Consider the following 13022-nt stretch of genomic DNA (forward strand, 5'->3'; position numbering starts at 1 on the left):
CCAGCCGACCCCTGTAACAGCTGGATGAAAGGCAGCTGTGGTTTTCAGCAGGTTGCTTCATCACATTGCCCCCTCATTAGTGCTCTGGACTTTAGCCGACTGTGTTTTAATGGATAGAGCCAGTGCATTTGAGCCCCTCTCTGGGTCATTGTGAGTACACAGTGTAATACAACTGTATAGGCCTGTGCTCTGTGAGATGAAACTACAATGAGACCATCTGATACAATGCGTGCTCAGAGACAGGTGCCACTGAGAAAAGAGACAAAAAAAAAAAGAGATTAGGATGCTGAAGCTGCATCCAAAAGCACAGATTGGTGTCTGTGGCTTTTGTTATCGCATGCCATTGTTTGTCCGGCACCACCGTGTCCAGGTACTTTTGCCTGTGGTGATTGGGACTGGACGCAGCCTCTGAGAGAATCTTAACGAGGACATGATCAAGTTTAACAAGGTACGGTGGCAGCGCCAGGGGCATGGGCAAAGGGACAGAATGCCAGAAGCTCATTTTAGACGCTAAATAAAAGAAGTGTGTGTGTGTGTGTGTTTGTGTGTGTGTGTGTGTGTGTGTGTGTGTGTGTGTGTTGTCGGTGCTGTTTCTTTCTTGTTGCTGTCAGAGACCCTTATCTTTACACATGCAGTGAAGAGTAATTCATACGAGGCGTATATGAATCAGATGGTAATAGCTCATGACACACACACTCACACACACACACACAGTTGTGGGATGAGAGCCAGCAATGCTTGTGTGTGAGAGAGCTGAGATGCATGCATGTTTGTGTGCCTGTGAAAACATATACATTGTAAGGGGTTGAAAAAGGAAGGCGTGTGTTATAACAGATGTAGACTGGGGTAAAAGCATATAAGCAAATGAGGTGTAAAGAACTGAGAGAAACTGTGTGGAAAAACAGAGAGAGTGAGGTATAAACAGGAGGAGAGAGAGATATTGGGGGTGAGGAACACGATGGGAGTGAGTGATAGAGATAGAAAGATAAAGAGAGAGAGAGAGAAGAAAAAAAGAAAGCATCAGAGAGAAAGAAAGAGACAGAAAGAATGTGTGTGAGAGAGAGAGAGAGAGAGAGAGAGAGAGAGAGAGGGACATAGAGTAGAGAGAAAACATGAAGAAGGGTATAGAATGAGAATGAAAGGGAAAGAGGGAAGATACAGGAGGAGAAAATAAGAGACATAAAGAAAGAATGAGAAAGAAGAACAAAGGGGCAAAATAGAGGCAGAAAGAATGAGAGTGAGAGAGAGAAAGAATAAAAGAAACGGGACAGTAGGTGAGAGAGTGAAAACCAAGAGACCAAAAGAATGAGAGAAAGAAAAAAGAGAGAATGAAAAAGGGAGAAGAAAAGACAGAAAGAGCGTCAGAGAAAAAAGAGATAGAAAGAATGTGTGTGTGAGAGAGAGAGACAAAGATATATATATATATATATATATATATATATATATATATATATATAGAGAGAGAGAGAGAGAGAGAGAGAGAGAGAGAGAGAGAGAGAGAGAGAGGGTGAGTGACATGCATCCAACTCTCTGCTCCACTGGTTATTTGGTAGTGGACGGTAGATAAGGGCCTAGCCTTTGGCTGACAACAAGAAATGAAAACCGCATGTACCTCTGACTGACCTTTTAAAAAGCAAGGCGCTGCATAGCTGATGCATTCTGCAGTCTCTCCTCTCCGTAGTGCTTTTCATACACTTCTCTTTACTTGCCCACTCGGTTCTTTGATGCAGGTGCATTTCTCATACAGTAGGGAAATGTTATTTGCTGGCAGACAAAAAGGCAATCTTTGGATCATATCAATAAAGAGAAGCCGGGGAATAAATCACCGCCGCCTCATTACATTTAGCTTCCTGACGTCACTTACAGATTCCTCCCATTTTAAGGAGATTACTCTTGGCCTCAGCCCAATTACCTCCTCAATCAACAGAAGGACCCCATGCTCTATTAGCCAAATTAGAGCTAATTAAAATGTGCACACGCAGGAGATCGTGGGGGCTGTTGCTTCAGCAGATACGGTTCACTCTCCCCATCCTTGTCACACAACAGCTCCACAACAAAGCAGCACAACGGAATCAATGAAAATAATAAGAATATCATGAGAAGAAGATTCAGACCCATGGATTTGACAATTTCAAGGAACAAAAGACCAGAAGAAAGACATCAAATGCAGCCGAGATGATCAATACGCTGCTGGAGCAATCGGACACATAGTACACACACACACACACACACACACACACAGAGAGAGAGAGAGAGAGAGAGAGAGAGAGAGAGAGAGAGAGAGAGAGCATGTGTGCGTTTTGTTTGTTTTCAGTACTTTGTAAAAACCAAAGTACTTCAGTGGGAATGAAGACAATTTACTGATCTTTACAAAATAAAAGTCCCTGTTAGAACAACACAAACTAGGTTTTTTAAAATTATTATTGACATAATTCAAATGTAAAAATACCAACTGACAGTTATACAATTTCTGAGTTGAAACGGTTTCAAAATGACTTCAAATGAAACCACACTAAATTATGTTGCATTAACACCTTTCCGAAGGTATCATTTTGGAAATACAAGTTGTTTTTTTTCCCCCAATAGTGATGATAAGCTGTGTTCAGCACTAATGTTATTAAAAAAGCCAAAAGGATACTCTTTGTTTACCGAGGCTAAGGTAAAGAGGTGTAGGTGTAGCATTACTTGGCCATAGCTGGTGGTGTAGTCCAGATCTTTAAAGGCCAGACTCAAGACACACATCTCAGTGTGAGTCAAGATTGAGAGTTTGTAAGAGTTGAGTCAGAGTCAACTATGAAATGAGAGTGTATCTATGATAAAAATGCAGAGTCCTCTTTACTCAAAGACCAAAAGGAGACTGAGAGTAAGAGCACTGCTTTGTTGTGAAGAGCACGACATCACCCTGAGACTCACAAATCCATTACCGTTCCAAAATTCCATCAGAATAATTGCTGTTATTTCACTCCAAATACAAGAAGAACTCGTAGTGCCAGGAGTGTAAATGTGGTTTAAAATCCTATAAGGTGGAGAGCAGAAGATATTCTGAGACATTTTAACATTTTCCCTCTGGTTTTTAAAATGAAAATAGATACACAGTGATCAGTCATTAATACGCTGTTTGCCTTGTATCTAGTATCTCTTATATATTGATTCTATTTATGAATGGTAATGTAATGTTTGGAGACACTGAATATGTAACACCATTGCTGGCACACACACATACATACATACACAGAGCAGTAGTGAAGAAGAACACTCACCATGGCCAGTGGTACAATGCCCCCAAGGTCATGGGGGGCGAGGCGGATGAGTGTATGGATCTCCTCAGACAGCATGCGGGTCATGGGGTACTCCACCTGCCAGGTGACCGACCGAGTGCCCAGCGGGTCCAGTAGGCCATTCACCTCTAGATCCACCTGCAGAACCTTCTGGAAACCCACATCCATCCTGCCATACACACACACAGAGGAAGAGGGGGAGTTCAGCTAAATCAGGTTTTACCTGAGGATATGAGAGAGAGAGTGTGTGTGTGTGTGTGTGTGTGTGTGTGTGTGTGTGTGTGTGTGTGTGTGTGTGTGTGTGTGTGAATGACTGTGTGTAACAGATGTCTAATCTTTCTCTTGAAGTACAAACAGCAATGAAATCTCATTTAATCAGATCTTCCCCATTCCAATTTAGACTACTTTCATTTCCCAAAGGAGTCATTTCAGAAAATGATTAAACGCTGATAGCATGTCTAAACACAAAGGTGTGATCTGTTAATAAAATCCAGAACATCCAGAATTTAAAAAAAATAAAATACCCTGATCCAATCTGCTTTTAAAACTTATGCAGAGAAAGTTTTTTTTTTGGAGTGAGATATTTATTTTCATCACTAAAACAAAGACCTAAAATTCTCTCACAGCTATGCACATGTGTGTGCACTCTGCGCCGGTCAAGAGCAATACATGTTCATTCCCATTACATCAGCTCCATAAAAACAAAGCCACACATACCGGCAGCATCGGCAGGAAAAGCAATTTAGGATTGTTCTAGTGCCACAGAGCTCCTCTCAGAAACGGAATTTCCAAAACAGAGCGTAACATTTTCTATGGTGATTGTAATGCAAACAAAGCAGAAAAACAATGAATAAAACCAAACTCATTCCATTTGCCCAGGCTCCGGTTTGATCAGCCCGGGTGCTCTCCACACCATGGTACTTAGTTAAAACAAAATCACATATGAAATATTCAGAATAACAAAGAAGGGATGGGGAATATTGAATTGCAATTCACACCCTGTAGAACACAAAGGATTCTTTTTTTTTTTTTTTTATACACAGCTGGACTCCAATCTCCAGCACTCTGCCAGAGCACCTTTCTCAGCCTTTGTCCTCAAATGTCCCTCAAGCCCAAACTCATACTCAGAGCCTCTAGTTTTACATTGGTTGATGATGGAGAAGAACTTTGGCATAAGCTCCTCAAAGATAACAACACTCAGCTGCACTTTTAGCCCATGTCCTGGCTTTGGGAAAAACAGCATTTGCAGTTTGCTCAGAGCTGGAGACAGAAGGCTGTCCAAAGGCAGCTCCAGAGGCTCTGTATCTATAATAACACACCAGCAGCGGAGCTAGAGCATGAATGATCAGATCTGGCTGGGGCTCCACTGATAAAAATATTTTTAGCCTGTATGCACCTTGCATTAACATTGGCTTTTGGTGATTGGATCGCATTCAGATTTCCCTTGACCACATCAAAAGCCCAGTGTAAACACCCCAAGGAGATTATGATCTGATCACTCAAACTACGATGACCATGTTTACACATGTCATTAAAATGTGTCAATATTTAAATATTTAAAACATGGGCGTACCTGTTTTTGTGATGGGAAGGAGTACAGGAGTACATCCAAGCTCAACAGGAACATTTACCACTGTGTTGCATCAACTCTAGCCTCCGTAAATGTTTGGGAACTGAGGAGACCAGTTGCTGTAGTTTGAAAGTGAGCTGTTTTCAGATTATTGCTTGTTGTTGGATTTTAGCTGCTCATAATCTTCTTCAGCATTAACAGTGCAATCACAGATTGCCCCCTCATAATGTCATGGATGCCGAATTGTCCTTCTGCTCTTTGGCCCAGAGGATGTGGAATCCATAGTTTCCAAACCACTTTACCAGACCACAGGACACTTTTCAATGTCACTTCAGTGCATCTTAAATATGCTCAGTCCCAAAGAATGTGGTGGCATTTATAAATCCTGTTTATATATAGTTCCTTCTTTGCATGATAGAGTTTTAAATTGCACTTGTGAAAGTGTTTTTGGAAAACAATGGTTGGAAACTCAAGTCAAGGCCAGATTGTGATCTGTGTGTGTGTGTGTGTGTGTGTGTGTGTGTGTGTATAACTGTACTGTGATTTAATCTCTGTATGAATATAACTACACTGTGATTGAATCAGTGTATGAATATATAATAATATTGTGATTAATATATGTGTATAAACATAGCATGATTGAATCTGTGCACATACTTAAAAATATTGTGATCAGATCCACTCAAGTGTGTCCAAAGTCTAATGTCATGTAGCTTTATTGCACTTGCACATTTAAAAAGAAAAAAAAAATGCTTGAGTAACCACTGGACTTGACCCCAGTGATCCTTCCTACGTGTCCTGTTCTTACAAACCCTGTTTGTGCATGGTTTCAGACCCCCTCCAGCCACACCATAGTCACAAGCACATTCATTTATTTTCTGAAACCACTTCATCTCAGTGACACTAGAGCCAACACGGATCAGAGGGTGCAAGGCAGGGCAGGGTGCCTGTTCATCACAGGGCATCACACACTCACCCAGCCACTCTCACATGGACACACTGGCATAGCCAATCTACCAGTGAACATGGGTTTTGGAATGTGGGAGGAAACTGGAGCACTCCTCACACACAGTCACCTGACGTGGGGATTGAACCAACAACGCCAGGATGCCCCTGTAGCTCCACTGTGCTGCCTCCACTAGAACAGCAGGTAGTGTCGCAGTCACACAGCTCCAGTGTCCTGGAGGTTGGGGGTTCGATTCCCACCCCGGGTGACTGTCTGTGAGGAGTTGATGTGTTCTCCCTGTGTCCGCGTGGGTTTCCTCCGGGTGCTCCGGTTTCCTCCCACAGTCCAAAAACACACATTGGTAGGTGGATTGGCAACTCAAAAGTGTGTGTCTGTGTTGCCCTGTGAAGGACTGCCGCCCCCTCCAGGGTGTATTCCCGCCTTGCGCCCAATGATTCCAGGTAGACTCTGGACCCACCGCGACCCTGAACTGTTCATGTATTCACATATATTATATTTAATCTTTATTCTTAATATGAATCTCTAAACCCTGCCTCCTGTATTATTTATATACAGCCATCAGCCTTAACATTAAAGCCACCTCCATTTTACTACACTCATTGTCTATTTTATCAGGTCCATTACCATGTAGTTGCACTCTGGCCTTCTACAAATAAAGAATGTAGTCAATGTGTTGCTCTGCATACATCCAGGAGTGACAATGAGGGGCTTAAAAAGCTTCAGCAGCACTGCTGTGTCTGATCCACTTGTACCAGCACAATACAAATTAATACACCATCACCACCATTTCAGTGTTACTGCAGCACAGAGAATGATCCCAATACCTAAATAATCCCTGCTCTGCAATGGTCATGTATGAGCCCTGGCAGGTTTATGACATTTTTTCACATAGACATGTCTGAGTGTATTTTGTGATACTGAGTGTCATTATTAAAGTAACAGCAGCACTACCCTCCTGTGTTTACATTTACTTACCCTTTATCTGTTTCACCTCCATTTGACTGATCTGCTCAATGATATGATGAAAATGGCAGCACATCACTCTTAAACAGATTTTACATGTCAACACAATTATCAGATTACTTACAAAATATTAGCACATGAATAGAGCGGCAAAATATCATTTGTTTGCCATTTTATGTTTCTGTGGCTGACACATCCTTGACATAATGACATTTCCAACAATTTCCTACATGTATGGATCCTTGAGGGAGATGGAGACTTCAGCTGTCTGAGTTCCATTTCAGAAAAACTGAAAGGCCTTGATTTTTCACAGAGATCCACCACAATGGTTTTTATTATAACGTTTGATTTATATAGTTTAGACACTCCCTGTTTCCTACAGCAAATAAACTGCTTCAGAGAAGGCTTTACACTGCATTCTGGAACAGTCCTGTGAGTATTTGATTGTATTCAGTGGGGTCAAGTACCATTTAGTTTAGTTTAGATACCATTTGGATCACATGAGCCACTCCAACTCATCCCGAATGTATGGATGGAACATCATCACTCCACAGAACCCAGTGTCACAGCTCCACAACTCATTGCAGTGGGGTTTTATACACATTTATTTGATTCCTGATATTGATATAGCTGCTCCACAGCCTTCCATTTTTGTAGCATGCTTTTCTTTATGCATTACTGTGAACGTATTGTGCATTTCTCCTGATTGCAATGAGTTTTAAAGCTTAAATTACACTCATCTAAGACGACGCAGAATGTTTCTCTTCAGTTCTTCTGTATGTGGCTCAGTCATTTCACCACAAAACCCTGCTCTGTGAGAGTGGAGATCACTCGGTAACAGGCTCAGGCTTGAAGCTGTGATGATGCGGCAACAGTCCAGCATAACAGTGGTGGGTAAATAGTGGCGGCTCATAAGAAATCCACACACACCTCATGCAAGGCCCAGCAGCATGGAGAGTGTTAGCTCATAAAGCTTTTTATGGCTGACATTTACAGTGAGGAGGCGCATAGTCCTCCTCACCATTCCCCCTTATGGCACTCTGGAGCATGCCCAGAGTAGTGGGAGCTATGTTCTGGATTGTTCATTGATTCAGATGCAATGATGGGGTGTGGCCAGTAGAGGGGGTGTCCTGACGCTGTTCCATGCTGATGGATACTAAAGAGGAGCTCCTCTGACAGGTCAAAGGTCTAGTTTAAGGGAGGTATCAGGTAACATTGATTTTGTATTTATTTTGAAGTGTAAAATTCATTTGTAGTCCCTGAGTGAACCCGTTTATTCTCCATGGAGTGGGTCTCCCACATAGGGGCAGTCATGTTTACAACAGGATTAAGAACAGAATCTCTGACACCTCCAGGCCGCTGGGCGGCAGTAAAATGGCTGATGTATATCATGAAGAAGAATCCAATGGGAAAATGAGGAAATGGTTGCTCTTTAATGCTAATGACCCCCCCGCCCCCGCCCCCACCACCCTCCCTGTGCAGACAGTATGTAAAGCACCTGCTTACGTTAAAGTGTGTGTGATAAAATATACTCCTTCTCTACTGCCTATATTTGGCTCTTTTGTCTTTCAAAACCAGTCTGTTCCAGCTGCCACTGATACACACCTTTGAGCACGAGGGCATCAGATTAGTGACGCAGGTCTTCAGAAATGACAAAAGGAAGCAGAGATGGAATAGAGTAAGAAGTGCAGCTGTGTAAAGAAGAAGAATAAAAAGAGAGAAAAATGCGAGAGTATGTGAAAATGGAGTTTTCTTGAAGAAATGCCTTGGTGAGGGCTTTGCTCTCGAGTGTGTGAGAGTCGAGGTTGCTACTTGAGCCTTTATCTCTGGGATGAATGCGGCAGCAAATCAAAATCTGTCTCCGAAACACATCGCAAAGAAAAGACCCGAGGAGTGTTATTCACTGAAACACAGTGGTGCGAGCATTTTGGCACAGACACACACACACACAAACACACACACACAGTCAGGCTTGGGAAATTTCTGCTGAAATGCACAAGTGTGATGATAAAGGACCTGGTGACAGAAAGAGGAGAGGGATTAATATTTAAAGCAATGAAAGTAGAGTTCCATTATTTCCAAAAAATAAAAGGGCTCCTGATGGAAGAATCTGAACACTCTTAAATGATGCTGTGCTGCATCTTCACTTTCTTTGAATGGTGGAAAAGGGAAAAACAGAGAGAGAGAGAGAGAGAGAGAGAGAGAGAGAGAGAGAGGCAGTGAAATGGTGAAAGTGTGAATTCCTGGGGCACAGATTCTCATGCACAGCAGTGCTTTTCTTAGCAGTGACAACAATGATACATCAAAAGAATGGAATCCATTTGACTACAAAGGCGTGGTGGTGTGGGAAAGTAAAGCAGGGTGAAGCAGTGGCGTCATGACCACTGCCTCCGAGTAAAGTACTGTGAGGGAATTTCATTTCAGTCCTGGGGTGGAGAGGGAGGGTGGGGGGTTAGTGCTTATGTAGCTCCTATCAGACTCTTTCTTTCTCAGTCTCTCTCTCTCTCTCTCTCTCCTTGTGCCTCCTTCTCTCACTCCTCCAATCTCTTTCTCTCTCCTCATTGTTACTCTCCCTCTCCCTCACTTTCATCTTTCTCCCTCATTACTGTCTCACAATTTTATTTGTTCATCCTCCATCTTGTCAATCTCAACTAGTCTTTGTCACTTTTTGTCTCTCTCTCTCTCTCTCTCTCTCTCTCTCTCTCTCTCTCTCTCTCTCTGTGTGTGTGTGTGTGTGTGTGTGTGTGTGTGTGTGTGTTTGAGGCAGTGCTGGGCACTCAGGACCCCCACAGTTAGAGCATGAAACTCAATCACAGAGCTGGCATGGGGGCCTGACCCTGAGCCTGTTCTCTGAAGAAGCAGACGCTCTGGGAGCTCAGCTCAGAGGGCCGCAATAAAGCACAAGAGCAGAGGGAGGATGTTGGTGAGGAGTGGGTTGGGGGTGGGGGGGATGGGGTGCGGAAGAACCTGACACTTAGATGAAAATTGCTCTGTAAAAAACAATGACACAATGTCTTTGTCTTTTAAACCACGCTGTGTGCATCGTCTCAGTGTCCACGGAATGCACAGATATAGCAGATTAAACATGCCAGTATTTCTGCACATTTCCTGGTTATTTACAGTGTAATCAAATACAGTTTCAGGTTTTACACATGGCCATGTATATCATCCTCATTTTATCACATTAAAACCTTCTTCAAAGTAACTCATTCAAAGTCATTCATCAGCTCCTGATAAATGGAGCATTATGTAAATAGAAATGGCAGAATATATCTTGCAGTGAGCTTTTCTTTTATCAGCGTTCACTATATGGCCAACGGTGTGTGGATTCCTGCTCTTCCATTTTCTTTTAAAATGAAAGGTATTAACAAGTGCTGACCATTGAATCTGGAACATTTCTATGAAGATGTGATGCCATTCAGCCTCAAGAACGTCGGTGAGGACAGGTACTGATGTTCTAAGGTCAGTACTGGATCACAAAGGACTTGGAGCTTCAATGAAGCACCATCACTGCAGAACAGACAGCTCCACTACTAACTACTGTTTATTTAGCCAATGCTTGGTACTGAGCATGGTGAGAATTGGCTCATTTGCAGCTGTTCCAGGTTTCGGTGGCATGTCTCCTACGGAGAACAGAACATATGTTCAAAGAAGTGGACCCCATAAAGTAGATGAAATTATTAACTATACTGGTTGTCAACAGACATTTGGATTTTTTAAAATATATATTTTTAATTGTACACTTTGGAGCCTGTAAAACATGGCATTATAATGTGTTCTGTAGGAGTATCTGTGAATGCAGAAGCCTGGGTTTATTGATTGGGTACAGTGTCTTCAAGAAAAATACTCCCACATGCTTCTTGTAATCTATAGATTAAACTATTGAGAGACTTTCTTGTAAAACATGAACATGTGACAGTTGCAGAGATGTAGCAATGCCCTGTTTATCAGGCTTATGTAGGTGGAGGTCAAGGAAGGCACTCACAAAAACATTTTTTAACCACAGACATGAAAATGCCAAACTATCTTGCTGTAATATGGATTAGTGTATGTGGGTTTTTTTGCAGAATAAATGACTTTGTAGTTTGACAACTCGGAAAGTGCTCTGTTGGCAATATCTGGCTTTAATCATTCATCTCCAAGCCCTCATTATTTGACACCTCCCCGGAGATTCGCTTATAGCATGGAGCTGAAGTATTCCTGTCCACGTCTGGTAGTGCATACATTAAAACAGTAGTCTAGGTGGTGAACAGTTTCATGAAACAAGGCCTGACAGCTTACAAAGTGCAGGGGCAAAACCTTAAATAAAACACTGACTCATATGTTATTATAAAAAGGGCCCTTGCCACAGAAGAACTATTTTTGTTTCACTTAACCCCATCAAACCTAATATCTTGCTGGAGATACATTCAGACAACTTGGCAATGTTCCATTCGAGTCTTTAAAACGTGCCTACAGTAGCTGGGCTGAGTAATCTTGAGAAATTGGAGTGTGTTTCTACCTCTATATAAAAGAAGCACAATGCATCCTCTATGGTCGATTGCACTGAAAAGTTACTAAGGACGCATGTGCACATTCAGAATGGAGTTTGGACATATACAGGCTTATTATCGATTGAATTCATCAGAGCACATGAAATACATATGCAGATCACAAAGCTATATTTAACACATTATTCTGTTAGACTTGCAGAGTTAAGAGCCTTTGTAATGGATGGTTCTTTTAAAAAAAATACAGTAATATGCAGAGGTCTTAGGCATCTAAGATAATTATATACAGGGTGGGCCATTTATATAGATACACCTTAATAAAGTGGGAATGGTTGTTGATATTAACTTCCTGTTTGTGGCACATTAGTGTATGGGAGGGGGGAAACTTTTCAAGATGGGTGATGACCATGGTGGCCATTTTGAAGTCGGCCATTTTGGATCCAACTTTTGTTTTTTCAATGTGTCACGCGACACATCAAACTTATTGGGAATTTCACAAGAAAAACAATGGTGTGCTTGGTTTTAACTTTATACTTTCATGAGTTATTTACAAGTTTCTGGCCACTTATAAAATGTGTTCAAAGTGCTGCCCATTGTGTTGGATTGTCAATACAACCCTCTTCTCCCACTCTTCACACACTGATAGCAACACCGCAGGAGAAATGCTAGCACTGGCTTCCAGTATCCGTAGTTGGCCGACTTCAAAATGGCCACCTTGGTCACCACCCATCTTGAAAAGTTTCCCCCCTCCCATATACTAATGTGCCACAAACAGGAAGTTAATATCACCAACCATTTCCATTTTATTAAGGTGTATCCATATAAATGGCCCACCATATTTAAACTAATGCCTTCTCAGTAAGTGTGGTGCTTGTATAAACTTATATATAATCACAGCAGAGGCGATTGCTCTAAGACTGCAAGGGAAGCTCAGCTTCCCCTAAAATGTCAAAAAATAAGTGATCAAATATATACTGTTGTGTGTACATATCGTTGAATAAATATGCACTACAACATGCTCAACTTTTGTTCAGAATCAGCTTCTTATCACTGGTAAAGATGCGGCTTTCCTCTCAGTCATTCCCGCAGTTTCACAGTGCCTTAAACAGCATCCACAGAGTTCAATAGCCAAGCAGCGAAGTGCAGCGAAACGAGACGAGTCATTGGATAAATGCTAGGCTTTGTACCGCCCATCGGACGCTCAGCGTCTCTAGGGGTCTATGGGGCAGTGGGCTGGCCTCAGCTGGCCCGGACGCTCAGCTTCTGCATGATGATTGGATGATCTGTCTGAGGCTGAATCCCTTTTTGATTGACAGCGAAATGAGCGAATCATCCTTTGGTGTAAGGATCCGTGGAAGCATTACATTTTCATTCTGTTCTGAGCTGAACCAGAGACTTTCTGAATTCTCCTAACGACATTTTCTTTGTTAAAAACGACTAGTGACAAATTGAGCTTCTATTTCTGGTGGGGTTTTTGTAGCTGCTTGTGTTTGGAGACTGACATCTATCACTCTTTCTGACTTCTATCGCAGTTTCTGTCCAGCGGGTGCTGCTGAGCCTCTCCACCGTCACAAAGCACTCACAGGTGAACACACTTCACATGGGCAAAGGCCGTTTAAGCAGCCTAGCTCTGCTGGCCATTGAGAGGACACTAGTCAAGTCCCTGGAAAAGACTCCTTGTTGGTACGACAGGGTCACAGATCATTTTCTTGAAAAGGAACGGAGGGTAGAATTTACGTATAAATAAACTGACA

At 42.2% G+C, this 13022-nt stretch overlaps 1 protein-coding gene across 1 annotated transcript in view; it reads right to left on the reverse strand.

Annotated features, from left to right (window-relative positions):
* The window catches only part of si:dkey-112m2.1 (transmembrane protein 132C), a 191140-nt gene that overhangs the window by 41952 nt on the left and 136166 nt on the right, over positions 1–13022 (reverse strand). The window contains exon 4 of the mRNA XM_066646040.1: positions 3261–3447. Within this exon, the coding sequence (XP_066502137.1) occupies positions 3261–3447 (187 nt within the window). The remainder of the gene's footprint in view (positions 1–3260; positions 3448–13022) is intronic.

The sequence above is a fragment of the Hoplias malabaricus genome, chromosome 15 (assembly GCF_029633855.1).
Source record: "Hoplias malabaricus isolate fHopMal1 chromosome 15, fHopMal1.hap1, whole genome shotgun sequence".
Taxonomy (NCBI): Eukaryota; Metazoa; Chordata; class Actinopteri; order Characiformes; family Erythrinidae; genus Hoplias; species Hoplias malabaricus.